The 19,546-nt window shown below is 43.9% G+C and overlaps 1 protein-coding gene across 4 annotated transcripts; it reads right to left on the bottom strand.

Annotated features, from left to right (window-relative positions):
* Positions 1 to 1,102: 1,102 nt before the first annotated feature.
* On the bottom strand, positions 1,103 to 13,105 carry doc2a (double C2-like domains, alpha). Of its 4 annotated transcripts, none has more exons than XM_028987881.1 (12): positions 13,017 to 13,103; positions 12,641 to 12,706; positions 10,823 to 11,145; positions 10,274 to 10,353; positions 10,104 to 10,178; positions 9,905 to 10,014; positions 8,960 to 9,086; positions 8,682 to 8,741; positions 5,670 to 5,854; positions 5,093 to 5,198; positions 4,538 to 4,634; positions 1,103 to 3,019 (listed from the first exon to the last, which is right to left on the bottom strand). In XM_028987881.1, the coding sequence occupies exons 3-12, from the start codon at positions 11,139 to 11,141 to the stop codon at positions 2,883 to 2,885; spliced, it is 1,296 nt and encodes a 431-aa protein (XP_028843714.1). In that variant the 5' UTR covers positions 11,142 to 11,145; positions 12,641 to 12,706; positions 13,017 to 13,103; the 3' UTR covers positions 1,103 to 2,882. The 4 variants fall into 4 exon arrangements, with proteins under 4 accessions (XP_028843714.1, XP_028843717.1, XP_028843715.1 ...); XM_028987884.1 differs by having other exon boundaries at positions 13,021 to 13,089; XM_028987882.1 differs by having other exon boundaries at positions 12,999 to 13,045.
* Between the last annotated feature and the right edge of the window lie 6,441 nt (positions 13,106 to 19,546).

The following is a 19,546-nucleotide window of genomic DNA, read 5'->3' as shown; positions in this document are numbered from 1 at the left end:
TGAAAAGTTAGCCCATTAGAAATTGTGTATTTGAGCAGTTCAGCAGTCAGAGCTACAGACATAAATGCATTTTTAATTGAAGGGATCCCTCTTTTGTGTGTGTGTGTGTGTGTATACCTTTGGCACTCATAAATATCCCAAGTACTCAGACCCTTTGCTCAGTATTTAGTAGAAGCACCTTTTGATCCAATACAATCATGAGTCTTTTTGGGAAAGATGCAATATGTTTTTCTCACATGGATTTGGGGATCCTCTTCCATTCCTCCATGCAGATCCTCTCCAGTTCTGTCAGATTGGGTGGTGAACGTTGGTGGACAGCCATTTTTAGGTCTCTCCAGAGATGCTCAATGGGTTTAGGTCAGGGCTCTAGCTGGATCATTCAAGAACAGTCAGAGTTGTTGTGAAGCCACTCCAGCAGTATATTATATGTGTGTCGTCCTGTTCCTGAAGCTGCGAAACACTCCACAGATTGATGCTGCCACCACCATGCTTCACTGTTGGGACTGTATTGGAAAGGTGATTAGCTCTGCCGGGTTTTCTCCACACATACCACTTAGAATTAAGACCAAAAAGGTCTCATCAGACCAGAGAATCTTATTTCTCACCATCTTTGGAGTACTTCAGATCTTTTTTATTTTATTTTATTTTATAAAAGCATACTCTAGATGGGCTTTCACGTGTCTTGCACTGTGGAGAGGCTTCCATCAGGCCATCTCATTCTGTGTTTTTCTGTCAATATAGGGTGCTGTGTGTACTTAAATGATTTTACCAAATGGCTGCAATATAACAAAGAGTTTTAAAAAAAGAAGAAGGGGGGGGGGGGGGGGGGGGGGGGGGGTGGTTGAATACTTTGTGTGTGTGTGTGTGTGTATATATATATATATATATATTTATCTCTGTGGTAGTGTTCTTCATAGACCACTGGGTGGTGCTTTGTAGTCTATACATTTCCACATCTATATGTCTTGTCTTGCACAGCTTTGCACATTCAGCTGCCCTGAGATCAGACTGTACAAAAGAAAAGACCGGTTATACTGAAGCTTAAACAACTTCTAAACATTTAATGAGAAATCATTAAGTACACAGTTTCAGATTTGGGCATTCCAGAAAAAAAACATTGTACGTAAACAGCTCATATTTAAAAGTCACAACCCCTCAAAAAAGTACAAAAAAGTACAACATTACTTGGTGAAGACTTGAAACATTTCAATATAAATTTGCACTCGCACAGCCAGACATGCAGATAGTCTTACAGGCAAAGTGACCAAGGCAAAGTGGAATATACACTGCAGGTCGAAAGTTTTAAAACGATCCAATTTCCTCATTAAAAATAAAAAATTCAAGCAGTCCAATGAATAGCTTGAAATGGTGCAAAAGTAAGTACCCCCTCTGTCTGCATAAAAGTGTTGGAACATACTGTGGTACCTATGTCAGCATTATTTGAAGTGCATTGTACTGCAGAAAGTAGCATGTTGCTATATAAATTGTAGGGGAAAAAGGCAATTGACAATGGAGAGGAGACAGACCATCTTAACCATGTAGAAAAAAGGGAAGAAAGTCTTCTTCACCATTCAAAGACACTGGGAGAAACTCTGAGGCCTGGATGGCCCAAAGCCACAACAACGTCAGATGACACATTTCTGAGAGTTTGTGCGAGAAGCAGATCACGACCACAGCATCAAGCACAGATTAATAGTGGCCATAGTAAAACAAGACAGAAAGAAAGCCATTATTAAGACATCAGAATAAGAAAAGGAGGCTTGCCCTGGCTATGGAACACTGTCAATGGTGTACAGAAGTCTGGAAGAAGGTGTTTTGGACTGATGAAGCAAAACGCTTTGAACGCTGTCAAGTATGCAAAAGGATACTCATAGTATCCTACAGCAAGATAGTGATCCAAAACCAAAGTCCAAGCTCTGCCAGAACAACCTTCTGAAAAAAATAACCAGACAGTAAGCTTAAGAACATGGAGTGGCCAGCACAGTCTCAGACATAGACATCATAGAGCTGGTTTGGGATGAACTGTACAGAAGAGTGAAAGTGCCACACATTTATGGGAACGTTTGCAACAGTGTTGGGAAGAACTTGATTTGTATAAAGAATGCTAGACGTGTCTTCAGCTTTTTATACAGTTTATACAGTTTAGAATACATTTTATTTATTAATGTAGTCCAAGATTTTTTTTTACTTTAATCATGCCTTAGTTATATATTTGGAACAGTGAGTAAAGAATTAATGAGATGTTGAACTGCTTGAATTTCAATCCAAAATTTTTAAAACTTTTTACCTGTTGTCTTTAGACATAGATAAACACATATCTGCCATAAGAAAAAAGAGTCCAAGCCCAATTAATCATTAGTAATAGAGATTTTAAAAAAAATGTTTTTGAGGCTTGGGAAATCACTGGCCACTGAATGTATAAGTGCATTTTTATTGCATCATGCAACAACATGGAAGAACTACAAGTCTACCTTTACTCTAAGATGGGCATGTTTCATACAGTTAGTGAACATAACGTTGGCCCTGTGGGTGGACTTGGCCCTGGCTGCAATGAACATGGATGATGTAGCACTGACAACATGCAGCCTTCACATCTCCTCTGTTATGTCATCAAGTGAGCAGGTGATGGGGTTAGCAGACCAGTCAACGAGTGGCGACGGATCTGAAGTGCTACACAGGAGAGCAGGTGTTGGCCTTCTAACATACATGTAGCCATTGAGGTGTAAAATGTAAACGAGTCTGGATGATAATCACTGTAGGTGATTATGGAACTGTAAGGCAAGAAGACGTCCAGCAGCCCCCCCTTTATTTACTTCCTGCTCATTTAACACCTTTGTCCCACCTTCTTTTATCAGTCTGTTCCCTGAACAGAAACTGAGATTTTAGTCATGACTGGTGCATTCGGGCAGCTCGTTGGTTAGGATGTGCCATCGTTCCACCCTCTGGCCCTTGTTCCTCAGGCAGTCCATCCAGTGGCGGAGAGCATCTCCTTTTGAGTGGCAACTCAAACATACTCCCCCTGCAGTTCATTTCAAAGAGAGTTAAACCGACATCCTCCAACCCAACTCCAACATCATGATGTCATAGACATTTCATTTAGCGTCTTTATCCAGCCAGCAAGTTCAGCATTAGGGATTGGAAGGACTTTTATGCTGATTCTCCTGTAGTGTTTCACCAGTCTCACCAACATCTCCATAACTAGTGATCTAGGAATTATAAAGTGTGACATGTATGTTGTACTAGTCGTGCCTTACTGCTTTGTACTTCAATATTAAGTTATGACAAAAGCCATACAAGCAGTTTGAAAACTTGCCATTTGATGCACGAGACACAGAAAACTAGTCTCACTTGTTAAAACCACAATACAATTCTGTCAACTCCAGACAAAACTATTGCACCAAATATTTTAATGTCTAATGTGTGTCAAAACTGTGCAACAGTTCAATAAAATAAAGTTTATGCAAAACCAATATATGCAACTAAAATGACCAAGATGGTCTGATGCACGGGATGTGATGTCACAGAGTAACACATGATAGCCAGTACTCAAAATGTGTTGCATTGTATGAAAGTTTTAATTAAGCCTGATGCACTATTCAATATAACATATATAAACTGAACTGTCTGGGTTATGATAATAGTTTGCTTTGAAATTTCAAATTAGTACATAAAAGTTAAAAAGTGAAATGATTGTCACATGTGATACACAGCAGCACAGCACACGATGCACACAGTGAAATTTGTCCTCTGCATTTAACCCATCACCCTGAGTGAGCAGTGGGCAGCCATGACAGGCGCCCGGGGAGCAGTGTGTGGGGACGGTGCTTTGCTCAGTGGCACCTCAGTGGCACCTTGACGGATCGGGAATCGAACCTGCAACCTTCTGATTACAGGACCGCTTCCTTAACCGCTAGGCCACCACTGCCCCGTAAAAGGCCACTGCCCATAAAAGGTAACCATGTTTCAAAGGTCTACAAAACCTTCAGTTTTTTTTAAATACATTGAAATTAATAATGTTCCACATTATCCGAGTACCAATCTTAAATATGAAATATGAGTGTATTTTTAAAATATGAGTAAAAGTACAAATATTACAGATTTTTTTTTTTCATTTTGTTTAATTTTCCAAAGAATCACCCAAAAGAGTTTTTACAATGTTATGTTAGTTGTGGGTTAAAGATGTTGATTGAGCAAAGAAAGGTAAAGAGGTGTGTTATTGCACTTATGCAGTTATTGCACATAGTTATTGCGCATGTGTCCAATGATGTAAGACAGTTAGAATAAAATGCACAACAATTTTAAAAGAGAGCATTAGGTAATAATAAGGCAGAGTTGGTGTGTGTGCATGTACAAGTCCAGGGTGGCAGCATGTGTGTGTGTGTGCAGAAGTCCAATGAGTTCTAATGTTGGACTGATCATAATCAGTCATAATGGACTGATAAGTCTAATACCAACATCCTGGTGACCAAGAACTGTCATTCACATTCAGTTACAGTGAACTGTGTTTGTATGATATTTTCCAACACTGTACCCTCACCTATGAAATCATTTGATCTGCCCAGGTCATAGTCCCACACGGTAACTTCCAGCATCTTTGTGGCCAGTTCTGACAGGGAAATCTCATAAAAGAACTCCTGCAGTCAGTGTGGTGGGGAGAGAGAGAGAGAAAAACAAAACACAGTGATTATCTGAAAATGTCAGAGTTAATAGTGCATCACAAGCGTTGCTCTCAGATGTAATTTCATGTACTTCCAGTGCTCTACTGGATATTTACTGCTCCTCTGAATTTGTCCTCCTGAGTGACGTGAAAGAGAACTGGACCAAATGGCAAGATATTGTAATTCTGCTGAAAGCCCTGCATGACCACGGAATATTATGATCCATTACTTTCAAGTGGAAGAAAATCCAGCAGCCACCCCACAGAAAAATATCGGAGAATAGAGTGCAGGACATGAAGTATGAAATAGAATTCTGATCCCAGATGGACCGAGAAGGGATGGAGCTAGAAATTGGAAATGACATCTTATTAAGAACAAGACAAGGACAGGGAGACTGGGCAATTGGGATGAGGCAAATGACATGCAGGCTGTACCTCATTGAATTCTGGGTTAAGGGTCTTTTTAATTACAGCTGTCTTGTGCTTTGACTTCTTCTGGACATCAGGCTTAAGGTATCTGGAGGGGGAGAGCAGACAGATCCTGACATAGATGCAGGACACGGGATTATTGATTTTTTTTCCCCTTCATCCCCTTCATTAGTATTCTTGTCTCTTAGAGATTTTCTTCACTCTACTGCGCACATGGGAATACACAGACATGCACGCAGGAGATGGTGAGAAATTTGGCTTTGCTTATCTGTCGAGAAAGAAATTGAGAGAACTCTTAAGAAAGAAATAGCGCTATGAAGCGCCTGGTGTGGGGGCGGGAGGACGGTGTTTAGCCTGAGGATGCAGTATAAGCAGTGTGGGTTTTTATTTTCATGTGGGGGAGAAGTATGGGATTGAATTATATAATCTCTTCTGCCTTCAACAGATTTAGCTCTCTGCTCCCTCCAGAGCATAGTTTTTCTAGAACTTCTTCCACGGTTCTTTCCACTTTTCTGGTATGCAGTCTGACTAACATACACTGTCCAGTCCTCAGAGATTTCCCAGCGGCCAACTCTCCACTTACATCTTGACATAGGGGTCAGAGAAACCATTCACGTCCATCGCTGCCAAATGGGCACAACGCTGGACTCCCACACACAGGCCCCCACGCCGCCTGTCACCATCGCCTTCATCTGATGGGGACAGGTACTGCAAGGACAGCAGGAGACGTCCCCTTTCCTCCAGACTGTGCAGCTGTTCATTCTCCCACTGGAAAATACAAAAAGAAATGATAAGCAACAGTGGTGGCTGTCTCAGCAAATATCACACGGTCCTGAGTATTCAGACCCTTTGCTGTGACACTCATATATTTAACTCAGGTTTTGTCCATTTCTTCTGATCATCCTTGAAATGGTTCTACACCTTCATTTGATGGTTCTACACCTTTATCTGTTTGATTCTACTGATTGGACTTGATTATGAAAGCCACACCCCTGTCTATATAAGACCTTACAGCTCACAATGCATGTCAGATCAAAATGAGAATCATGAGGTCAAAGGAACTGTCTGAAGAGCTCAGAAACAGAATTGTAGGAAGGCACAGATCTGGCCAAGGTTACAAAAAATATCTATTAAGGTTCCTAAGAGCACTGTGGCCTGCATAATCCTTAAATGGAAGAAATTTGGGACAACCAGAATCATTCCTAGAACTGGTCATCGGGCCAAACTGAGCTATCAGTTAGAAGAGTCTTGGTGAGAGAAGTAGAGAAGAACCCAAACATCACTGTTGCTTAGCTCCAGAGATGATGTCAGGAGATTGGAAAAGTTGTAGAAAGTCAACCATCACTGCAGCCCTCCATCAGTCAGGGCTTTATGGCAGAGTGGCCGGACGGAAATATCTCCTCAGTGCAAGACACGTGAAAGCCCAAATGGAGTTTGCTAAAAAAAAAAAAACACCTGGAGGATTCCAAGATGGTGAGAAATAAGATTCTCTGGTCTGATGAGACCAAGGTTGACCTTTTTGGCCTTAATTCTAAGTGGTATGTGTGGCACAGCTCATAACCTGTCCAATACAGTCCCAACATTGAAGCATGTTGGTGGCAGCTGCAGGGACAGGACGACTGGGAAAATCGAGGAAAAGATGAATGTGGCCAAGTACATGGATATCCTGGAGGAAAACCTTCTCCTTCCAACAAGAAAATGAGCCTGAGCACACAGCTAAAATAATGAAGGAGTGGCTTCACAACAACTCCATGACTGTTCTTGAATAGCCCAGCCAGAGCTCTGACTTAAACCCAATTGAGCATCTCTGAAGAGACCTAAAAATGGATGTCCACCAACGTTCACCATCCAACCTGCCAGAACTGGAGAGGATCTGCAAGGAGGAATGGCAGATGATCCCCAAATCAGGGTGTGGAACTTTCTTTCCCAAAAAGACTCATGACTGTATTAAATCAAAAGAGCGCATCTACTAAATACTGAGCAAAGGGTCTGAATATTTAGGATATTTCAGTTTTTCTTTGTTAATAAATCTGCAAAATATCAACAATTCTGTGTGTTTCTACCAGTATGGTCTGCTGTGTGTACATCAATATAACAAAGAGTGAAAATTAAGTACATTTTAACATTGAACATTAACTATGAAATGGAGTTGGCTCCTCTCATAAACATCCACTCAGGCCCAGTGTGTTGAAAGGCTTGCGATTTGCTATGAAATGTAGACAGCCAATCACAGAATCTCTCAAGACTATTTTATTTTTGTACTATGATGGCACCATTTTAGCAAGACTTGGGGTCTACCTCTCCATGAGCATTTATCAATAAGACATATCACGACGGGCACAGCCCAGGGCCTCTCTGTTTCATCTCACTATTTCTGACCATCTCTGTTTCTGCCTGTCTTGTCATCTCTGTCATTCTTTTTTTTTTCATCTGTTGACCCCTTTTCTGTGTCTCATACATTCACAGTGGAAAGGGTTGGACGATCAATGATGTAATCCTCACCCCCTCTGGCCATCTGTGTCCTGACCAGCCCACAAGCTTGCCCACCCCTGGTGATTTTTAGTCTCTTCATCTGTCACCCCCTCTCTCTGACTGCCCCCCATCAGATTCATTATAAAAGGGCTTTCTTCCTTCCTTCCTGCCATTCTTTTTCCATGTGTCTCTCCATATGTGTCTCTCCTTGTGTCAGTAGCTTAAGTGCGATTTGGCTTCAATGGGGAAATTGTGTTGATACAGATACAGTTGAGTAATTGATCTCCACTCAACACTGGCTATGGCCTCGAAGCCTGCTGCTACCGGTTTGTCTTATTGGGAGCCAAGTATTGAGTGCAAGCTAATGCATTAGTTATGCATGATGAATCATCAATGATCACATAAAGGACGTACATTTAAGAGATCACATCAAAACAAATCCTCCTGCAAAAATGATCAAATAAGAGTAATGCGGAAAAATGACTAATGATGTTGATATATTTTGATGAGCAGGTAAACAGGTGGAGTGTGTGAACACACACTGTCTGATCACACAGCTTTTACATTCGGAATTCTGTGATAAGGACACAGATGGCAGGGCAGCAGCCATCAGCGTCTGAAGCCTCTCCAATCATGAAACTAAAGGAAGAGTTTAAAATAAAAACTGTCCAGCAGCCCTGAGGACGTGTGTGTGGAGCAAACCAGGCACTGCTCATCACCTGTCCAATACAGTCCCAACAGTCAAGCATGGTGGTGGCATGGGTTGGGGGAACTACATTATTACATTTAATATAAGCATGGCAAGTACTACTAATACTTTCATTGAAATCTTCATATGTATTCACATAAATCACTAAATAGACAGATGTCTTTTATTAGTGCATTCTTGTACTTACACATAAGTACACCAATTAAATCTAATAGTACAGTCACAGTACTTTCATTTGTATCAGTAATGGTAGTTCACTAGCCCAATAAGCACATAAATAGCAATTAATACTAATTATCCAGTTGACAATTTATAACCCCTTGTGTGCTCAGTGTTTATATGGTGATGACTGTGCAATTGGCTCCTTGAAAAATGGATAAAAGGAACAATATTCAGAGGGATGAAGTATTGTACCTCTCTCAAGTAGCAAGAAATTCCTCGAAGAGCAGCTCCCATTGCTGTAGGAGACGGCATCTTGGGGTAGAGAGAGAAGAGAGAAAAAAAATGAGTGGAATGACATGAACTCAGTTCTTTTAAGTGTTTATCTCACTGTGCACAGTGGTAGGCTGAGATGGAAATTATTAATATCAACATGTGTGTGTGTGTGTGTGTGTGTGTGTGGACTGATAAGAAGTGAATTCCAGTCTGACAGTTAAAAAGCCACCCTGCCATCCACTCTAATGGGACCTTACGGGAGGAGGGTGCTCCAGGCAGGTATAAAAGCGCTTGGTCTGGTCTGGCTTCACTCGCCGAAGAGCCACGCGAGACTCACCAATAAACTCATTATGAGTCAATTTATCCTCATCACACACTGACAACCTACAGGAGACAGAGACAGGAATTTGATGGGAATGTGTAGAGTAATCTTCACGTCATGAAAGAGGTTATAAGGGATTCAACAGTAGAGGCAGCAGAAGAGGGGAAGATAAACTTAGTGAGGTGAAATTGACTTTTACAGATATAGAAATGCATGAATAGGATTGGAATGGTATCAGCAGCAAAGGACAAAACACTCGAAGAGAGTCTTTGTTCTTAGTTTCAAAGGGTCACCTGTTTACTGAGCTCCCTCTAGCACTCAGAGGTGTATGGCTCCTAAATAAAGGACCTTTTCTCAGACACCTGCAACATCATTGTAAAAATTATTGCAGTCTGAAAACACTGTTGATCTGGGGTCCCTGTTGCCAGGGGATACAGTTCATTTATGGAACAAGAGCACAGGTAATTTTCTACAGATAATCACGGAATAAAGCAAAGTGCCAACCCACTCTGTCTCTCACCTGAAAAAAGAGTCTAGGAGTCAGACTTTGGTGAAGGAAGAGAGAATTGAAAAAGATAATTCAGTGGGGAGAATATTCTAGATAAATATGATATACCAGATTACAAAGCCAGCAAGAGTAGTCATTTTCACAGATGCAATGATGCTGCCAGACCAAGACACAGTTGGACTGGCAGACGTGCACACACACACAGGAGCTGACCCACAGGGGAGGACACACACGGACTAACACCTGCACATACATTCCTGCTGATTGTCAGAGACGATGACTAATTAACACAAAGTGACTCAGGAACTTGCTCCGTCACTACAAATACATCCTTAAAGCACCTGAAACGAATCTGTCCACATCAACGCAAACCTGAGGGTCTTCCTGTGCATGTCCTCTTCTGTGATGCCAACATATGTCAGCGTCTCATTCCACACCGGGTTCAAAGAGTTCCGCACGGTCCTGGTCTTCAACTTGTTGGCCTGGAGAAGACCCCATCACGGTTAGAATCATCACTTCACTAAGGGTCGTCAAATACCAGCAGACAGGCAGAGAGCATAAACTGCCTTGCCTTGCATGCTCCAGGTAGAAGATGCAGTTTGACATAAGGGTCTGCAAGGCCATTGAAATCCATGGGCTTCAGTCCCTGGATAGAGATGGGAGAAGAACATCGGTGCAGCATTTTGGTATGTTTGAGGTGAATGTCATGACAAGAACAGAAGGGTTGAAGGTTTTGAGTACCTTGGCTCGTAGGATGGTACAGTCCAGTGTGCTGGATGACCTCTCATACCTGAGCTCAAACTCCAGTGTCCCCAGGGTAGCTGCAAATCATTACAAACAGTAAAAAAATGCTCCAATTTCATTTAAGTGAAGTGATTGTTCTTATGATCTACAGCACAGCACACGGTGACAACCGTGTGGCAAATTATTTCTTTTGGTTATGAGTTCCGTTCAGTAAGTAGATAATGGAGGTTACTGCAGTATAACTGCTTATTCCTTAACAGTGTCACTGCTGACGGAGCCCATCAAGGACAAAAAGTGGCTTGGGGCGCAAGCCCACCATAGGGGTGCGCACATACTCACACTTAATGACAAATTAGAGTTGCCAAATTCATCTAGTGTACATGACTTTAGATGGAGGACACCAGACAGGGGGACCAACATGGGGAGAACCTGTAAACTCAGGTTGAGCCGGGATTCGAACTCACAGCCATGTAGGTGTGAGGCCGCATCTCCAACCGCTATGCAAAGCTGCAGCTACCTGTTAAAAAAAAGCTGCGTCTTACTTACTGCACTCATCGCTGTCTGAGGTGTTAATTTCCACTGATGTGTCCACACTGCTCGTCAGTGACCGTGTCCCGGCCCCTCCCGCCGCACCAGCGTGTAAAGGGGACAGGAGGCTGACACTCTCCGCCCTAGAGGTCCCACCGCCAGGACTGACCACCAGTGGTGTGTTGCTGGGGTTGGGAGAAAGAGGTTCGGCAGTAGGGGAGAGGCGAGGAAAATAGGCGGAGATCTGTCTGATTGGTCGAATGGGGCCGGGACAAACATCAATGGCCATGTGTTCCTGAATGGAGATGGTGAGCTTCTTTCCTTTACGTACCGTCATAGAGCTGTGATAGGATAGGATAGGATAGGATAGGATAGGATAAGATAAGATAAACCTTTATTAGTCCCACAAGTGGGAAATTGCATTTGTCATGGCAGAAAGTGGATAGAACAAAGGTAAGAGCAGCATGGTTGGAGAGACATGCATGGAGATGATCAATACCAGATCAGAAATTCAAAAGCCTCCAAACTTCAAGCGGAATAATGTAGCAGCAGGAGGAAATGGGAGAGATCGTTTCTAGCACATAATCCTTACAGACGAGGGATGATTACATGCGAAGCCTGGTTCACGAATAGCTGACCTGTGTGAAGAGTTGACCTATAACACCCCAGGCGTGTATGTGCAGCACACACACATCTATATGCACATCAACACACACACATCTATATGCACATCAACACACACACATCTATAACGTGTCAGAGTAGCCCGGTTTTGACAGGTGTCATCATGGTCGCCTCTGTGATGAAAGGATCCTGATCTCAATGGCAGAAAGGGTTGGTGGGAAACACTGATACCCAGAGAACAAGGAGATTAATAAGACAAACACAGCGTTCTTCACTCACATTTTCTCATTTATCACTAAATATCAGTAATGAACATGATAAGCATACTGAAATCAATACAAATCTGAACACGTGAAACAAGGAATTATTTAAAAATGTATGGTCTGTCCAGTCAGCACGTATAAAGCTTGTGTAATTCTAAAGTTTTAAATCCCCATGCTAATCTGCATATGTAAAAAGACATTAGCTGCAGGCTGAAGTGTTCTTGAACGTATAACAATGAACCAACGGGAGGCAGCTGCTGATGTTGACGCTGGGTGGACACAGACACAAGGATTTATTCTTGACTGATGCTTCTCCGCAGCACTGAGCATTATGAAAGCATGCCTAATGAATATAAATATGACGAGAAGCGGCACACAGCATGAGGCTGAGAGCTGTCCCTGAGGAGTAATGGGGTTTGGGGGCCGGAGAAATAGATATACACTGCAGCGCCGCTTCAACTTTCTCACTCCCTCTGTCTCTTAATCTCTGTCTGTCTGGCTGTCTGTCTCTTAATCTCTCTTTTCAGACTCTTATGCTATCCACCCCTTTAATCTCATTGGCTACTGTTGCATGCACAGGCCACGAAGTGCAGACTGCTTCATTATTTAATGGGCAGGCTGAGTTCAGTCAGTCTGCAGGCTACTGGGTGACATGGATCGACGAATGGACAGAACGAGGAAGGAAGAATGATCATATCTTTCGAACAGGTTTCTATCCTCCTACACCCAGATGAGAGCGTGGATGGAGAGTAAAGATGGGCGGACATGAAAAGACACACAAAGAGTTGGTGCTGCAGAGGCAGCAGCATCCTTGCGTTACAGCAGGATTAACACCACAGCAACTCACAGCAACACATGCGCAGAAATGGCAGAAGAGAAGAAAGAGAACAGAGTGAGGGAAGTTGAGAGAAAAGAAGAGAAGAGCAGCAGTAAGCTGTGCTTTTCCTACCTGTGATAGTGTCAGTGTGAGAGACTCCCTTATAAACAAGTGGATTCCAACGCACAGAGATCAGCACTAACAGGTGGTGAGAGAGGAAGAGATGGATGGGGGAGGGAGGGAGAGCGGGAGGGAAGACGGAAAAGAATGAGGGTGGGAGTGAGATTGAGGGGGACGTACTTAGCATTCATTAAAAAACGTGTAGTATCACAAACACACACAATCATACACATGTAGACACACATACTCTCTCAACACACACATGCAGGCATAAACGATGGAAAATGCCCACTCTTTTACACACACACCCACACTGAAATATATATATATATACACACACACTCAAATTCTCTCCCACATATATACATACATAGACAAAAATACACACACACGAGAGAGAGCAGGTCAGTCAGCCACTGCCAACAGGAGGAGTGTGAGGAGAGTGGTGTATCTGATCTGAGTTTGTGGTTCCTTCCACCACACCTCAGATCCCAGAGTGAAACTCATGCCTTCTTCATCATCTTTGCCCCTCCTCTACCTCCCACACACACACACACAACCCCCCTCCCCCCTCACGCTTTAATTCTTTTGCAATATCCTTTGCATGAATCATGCATGAATCTTCTGTGTCAACATTAATGAACCTGGCAGATTAGGATGTGTGTTAGTGTGTATATGTATGTGTGTGTATATGAGAGCGTGTGTGAATTGGTTTAAGGTTCCTTTTTTTCTTAACATATTTCTCTCACTCCCTGTAAATGTGTGTGTGAGTTGTACTGGATTAAGTCATCTTCATCCTGAGCAAGTGGGGTGCAACACAGGGTGCAGCTTCGTGCCTCTACAGCATCTGTCTCCTGCTCTCCATGTAATTTGTGGCTAATGACATCTAATGATACATGGGTAAATACACACACACATACTTTTGGTTGAAATCTGCACATGTATACCCCCACATGGGCACAAAACCAAGCTTTCTGTAGGCAGCAGGGATTCTTCTGGCTTTCCTACCTCCACCCCCTCTTTTCTGTCCCCGGTTTCCTCTCTGCTGCGGTTCTTTCTGTATTTTTCCATCTGTGTGGTCACAAAATACACTGCAGGTCTCACACATTAGCCTCATTAAAAATCTCCCAGACTCTGATCTGCTGCTGTTGTGTTTCCCTTGTTGAGAAGTTTTCATGATGTAGTGAATGATGTTACTCTGCTGATATGTGAAGGGTGTGGTGGACGCCACAGTCCAACAAACTATCTGTATCAAAATCAAAGTGCACTTTAGGTTATACTTCTCTGCATACTGTTTTAAACATGAAGTTTAATTCAAGGTTAAGTATCACACCCCCTTAACACACATCCTGTTCTTCAACTCTTTTGGGGTCTAAAGCCCAAACTATACATTAGACGTGAAGATGTGGTTCTGCTTCTTATTATGAATGAGTTAAATTAGTCTTTTGTGATTTTCCTCTATTTTTGTCACCTGCAGACTCCCCTGGTCCCGTATCACCTCTGATATGTCATGCCTGTGTGTCCCCTTATGCCAAGATGGCTCTGTTCACTCTAAATAGGAAACTGAGGGAGGTGAAAGTCACATAAAGAACCTTCACAGATGAGAGATTTCTCCTTACATTCGCAGCAGGAATATCTAAGAGCTTCTGCTGCCCTTCATTATACCTGAAAGCTGTCTTCTATTTTCAGAAAAAGCAGAGGAACACGACTCAGCAGATCAGCCTGGTCACAAGCTGCTCTCATGGTGTCCAGCGATGGCCCCAATTCTTTCCTTCTGAGTTAAATCATCAGAGACAGGAAATGAAAGAGAGAGAACTGTTGAGAGAAAATGACACCGACACAAGCCGACATGAGTCCACTGATGTCCTGCACCTTAACCTTACCAGGCAGTCACCATGGTGATGATTTGCTGCAAAAAAAGATAGGTTCGGAGAGGAAAGAAAACCAGTTTCAACTTTGAAAACAGGGGCTGGGCTGAGAAGTGGACAGGAGATGTAATGTAGATTCCTCAAGAGCTAGAGCAGTTGGATGCAGTTTTGTATGGATCAAAACTGTAGTCCCAAGTTAATCTGAAGTCTTTGAGGATCAAACTGCCTGAGGTTTTATCATTGCTTTCAAACAAAATACATTAAAGAACACGCTTTCCAAAATCCAACTCCACCACTTCATCTAATGCACATTCTTCTAGTGCAAACACACACAGTTAAAACAGTTAAACACATTGGGCCCTATTTGACTTTACAAGACTATACAAATTCACACACATCATGTAAGGCATCAACAAAATACCAGTCTATACCAGACTTAAGCGGCAGTGCATTTTTGGGTATGTTTGTGAAAATGGCGCATGACACAAAAAGGCAAGGCTGAGCATTACAGTTAAAATCCCGGACTGTCAAGGTGCCACTGAGGATCCTTTGATCATGGCGCCGTCCCCACACGCTGCTTCACTTATTGGGCAGCAGTGCATGCACAAAAGACAGACGCCAAGACTGGCTGATATTTTATTTTACTTCATAAAATGACGATAAACGATGATATTGATAAAAAAAAAATGATACTAAATGTATATAAAAATAACAACAGTTTTACCTTTATACCTATAGTATTTAGTTACATTAGTCGTTGTTTGTTTTTTTACACATTCACTTTATTGAAACAAAGAAACTTTTAGAGGTCAATCAGACTTCATAATTTTTGGTTGTTGAAAGCATTTTGCTGCTGGGAAGAACAACAATGTTCTTTTCATCATTTACTGATAGAAATCCACTATTCTTCCCTGTCTCGGCTGTGAGGATCTAGCAATCGTTGTGTTGTGTGAAGGGAAACAGACCAATAACATCCACCCCCACCGGAAACCTTGTGACCCCTTCCGAGCCGTGCAGAGATTGCAGCATCTGCAAAGATCTTCCACATCTCAGCCTTCTCAGCCTTCCACAGTACAACACCTAGCACAGACACCAGAGAGTCTTCATCCCCCCAAAGGGGCCCGAACTTGCAGAACTGTGCATGGCACAGCGAACCAGGTATCTAGGTATCTGCCTGGCTCCAACCACTTCCGTTGGAGGACCCCCCTCTATCAGTTGCAAAGAATCAAATTTAGCCTACAGCCCCTTTGTTCAGGGTGAGAGAGCTGAAACCTCCTACAAAAGGTGGCTTCTGCTGCACCTCCACCCACCGTAACACTGGCTGGAGTTCCCTGTACTACAGCCCCGTCCGTGCTGCCCTCTATCTGCGAAAACTCTGCAATAGCCCGCTCAGCTCTTCCCCTCAATGTGTCAATGTGAACTTGTAGCACTGCAGTTCCTCCAGCCATTGTGTAAATTGCCTCTCTAAAGGTTATCAGCTGCAATGAGGCCTGATCCATGTGCAGCACAAATTGGTGGCCCCCGAGGTAGTATTAGGCCACCACTCTTTCTCCTTCCTGCTAACCCTGAGACAGGACCACTCCTATCCCCTCCCTAAATGCATCTGTGGCTGGGTCAGGTGGGTGTGCTCGTTTTTAACTTTCTCTGGTTCCCTGGGGTGGGCCTCTCACGTATGGCCCTACCTTCCCCCCTCCCTGGTCCCTAGGCCCTGCTCATCAACCCTATGTCCCAGGAAGGTCACCTCTCTGCACAGCAATCTGAAGTTATTTGGGTGCAGCTTCAGTCCCAGCCCCTAACCCTCATTACCTACTGCAAAGCAGGACATAGGGGGCTGCTCTGCTGGCAGACCTTGCGCAAAGGTTTCGCCTCTCTGTCAGGCACCAACCACTCTCCGCCGACGTGACCGGGACCCCTGTGATTCAGCATGGCCCTACCCAGGTCCAACTGGCAGCAGAAAGTGGTGAAGAAAATCCAGCCCCAGAATGCAAGAGTCCTGCACCTCCTGCACTGGGTGTTTCATGATGTGTCCCCCCCACCCTTTCCCTTCATTGTTGCTAGCTCAACAATTCATTTAATTTACATTTACAGTATTTACCAGAGCGACTTACAGTCAGTAGTTACAGGGACAGTCCCCCCCTGGAGCAACTCAGGGTTAAGTGTCCTGCTCAGGGACACAATGGTAGTAGGTGGGGTTTGAACCTGGATCTTCTGGTTCACAGGCGAGTATGTTACCCACTTGGCTACTACCACCCTGTACAGAGCTGCACAGCCGTGTCCTCCCCCATTGTTCCTAGAAAGCATCCCAATTTTCCTAGAACTTTGCCTGTGTACTACTGCTACATTCACCTTATAGGTGGCACCATCTTTGTTCACATCCCGCCTGGAAGATCCTCCTCTATTCCCGTTGTGCGCTCCGATGCGGGAACTACATCGTTAAACCATGGAGATTCTATTCCACACTATGCAGTAAAATTCAGATAAAAACACTTACAGTCACAGATCCACAGCCGTACAGGGTATCACTGGTTGCGCCCAGCTGACGGTGATTACCATCAGCATGTTTGGTGCTCCGTATCACCTGGCAGCACCGTGGATGGGGCAGAGCAGATCTCCAACACACAGCCCAAGGCTTCCCCGTAACTCTCTGCCTGGTTTGTGCTTTGTGTTGTCTGTCTGTGCTTGTGTAACATACAGGAGCGTGTGTGTATTGCGGAATGCTGGCCTGCAGGAGAGCTGGACTTGTGAAGGCGGGCAAGCAAAGAGCAGGATAAAGCCGCACAGAGTTCTTCACAGGAACAGCAGAGGGGACTGTTTTCAGCACAAGGCATGGTGGCCTGTTTTTACCCATTCCCTTGTTTTCCAAATATACAGTGTTCCTTTTTTCCCTACCCTCAGTGTCCATCATTTCCATCCCCCCCTTGTTTGTGACACTATTGCCATTATGGGTAGCTGTCATGACTCAGGTCTGTGGTGAAAAGGTAGCACAGAAGCAAGAAAAACACAAAAGAACACAACTCGAGGTTCCAAAAGGAAACAGGAAGAATTAAAATCAACCTGGTGCAGTGGTTGGGGCAGTGGTGGTGCAGTGGTTAGGGCAGTGGTGGTGCAGCGGTTAGGGCAGTGGTGGTGCAGCGGTTGGGGCAGTGGTGGTGCAGTGGTTAGGGCAGTGGTGGTGCAGCGGTTAGGGCAGTGGTGGTTCAGCGGTTGGGGCAGTGGTGGTGCAGTGGTGGTGCAGCGGTTGGGGCAGTGGTGGTGCAGCGGTTGGGGCAGTGGTGGTGCAGTGGTTAGGGCAGTGGTGGTGCAGTGGTTGGGGCAGTGGTGGTGCAGTGGTTGGGGCAGTGGTGGTGCAGTGGTTAGGGCAGTGGTGGTGCAGCGGTTGGGGCAGTGGTGGTGCAGTGGTTGGGGCAGTGGTGGTGCAGCGGTTGGGGCAGTGGTGGTGCAGCGGTTGGGGCAGTGGTGGTGCAGTGGTTAGGGAAACGGCCCCGTAATCAGAAGGTTGCAAAGCACCGTCCCCGCACACTGCTCCCCGAGAGCCTGTTATGGCTGCCCACTGCTCACTGCTCAGGGTGATGGGTTAAATGCAGAGGAATTGCTGTACACAAAGTCACTGCTAGGAAATAGAGCATTTGCTTACAAAGCCCCAAATATTCAGGAACCAGACACTGTCACAATATTTAAATCTAGACTAAAAAACTACTCATATAGTCAGGCTTTTGCAAACACTCCTCTCACATCTGGTAATGCTGCAATAGTTATTACTATTACTAACACAGCCTTCTCTTTCCTTTATTACTCATCATCCACTCCGATGTAAATGTTAAATCTCTCCTGGAGAGTATCCTGGATACACATGGATTTCCCTGTTTTGGCACTTACCACCTGGCACTTACAAGCTATCTGCTGACCCCTCCTGATAGTCAATGGCTGGAATTCTAAAATGCTTCTTCAACACTACATCATAATACACAACAGGACAGCAACAAACTCTTAATGCCATAATTCCTGGATAAATCTCATTGAACATCCCAGGATAATAAAGTGCTGAGCAGAAGACGAAGAGCAAGTTCCTCTAAAAAGTTTTACCTTGTCACTGTTGCCTTTGGCTTGCTCACTTGGGGCCGTCAGCACTGTTCTGTTGTTAGGCACTTTGTGACAATGTACATTGTAAAAAGCGCTGTATAAATCAAATTTGATTGATTGATACAGATAACGAGTTAAGAAGCTCCCAATGTCAATTTATTACCTGTACAAAATACAGCACAGCACTCACAATTTTAACACCCATGTACATATTGCATATTGTTGTTTTTTCTTTTTGAAAAATCAAAACAACCTAAATAAAATACAATTCCAGCACTATGCACTCAAACGAACATAACCAAAAATCACGACTCCAGCTGGAGTAAATGAATAGCTCAATACGCAGTCTGAAAACCGTACCCCTGCCCAGCACTGAAAGCCTTCATTCAGCCTTCATTCACCCTTCATGCAGTGTTTCAGGCCTTGTGGTTGGTGAATGGTGTTGATGACATTAATTCCACAAATGTTCTACAGGCTCAGCCGATTCAAACGAGGCGTGAACCATTCAAAACTATCAATGTGATCGTATTTCTGCGCATATTGTGCACAATTACTGATAAAATGCACAACAGTCCAGAACACGCGATAGACTCTGCTGGTGCTGAAAGAAGACCGAACTATAATAGGGGGGGTCTAGATTTTACGACTGGGGAGGTGCTGGATATACTGGTGAAGGACAGCAATTTATCCTGTAGAATCTTCGTCCGTGCCTGTCAACCTGACAACAGAACCCTGATCACGCACAGCGGCCACTGATTAGGAGCCAGTGATCAGGGACCTGATAAAAGGGCAGAGACAGCAGAGAGAAAAGACAGCCGCATTAATGTGGACACTGGACTCCTTACCTTTGGTGATGTGTTTTCAGTTCCTGCCATTAATTGCCACACATCTGCTGGTTTGTTCAAGTTCCCTTTATTTCCTTTATTGTCCCTCGTGTCTAGTTTTGGTTTCCCTTGTGCCCTCTATTTTG

The sequence above is a fragment of the Denticeps clupeoides genome, chromosome 7 (genome assembly GCF_900700375.1).
Source record: "Denticeps clupeoides chromosome 7, fDenClu1.1, whole genome shotgun sequence".
NCBI lineage: Eukaryota > Metazoa > Chordata > Actinopteri > Clupeiformes > Denticipitidae > Denticeps > Denticeps clupeoides.
Note: the sequence above shows the minus strand (reverse complement) of the source record. Positions and strands in the feature narration are given on the sequence as shown.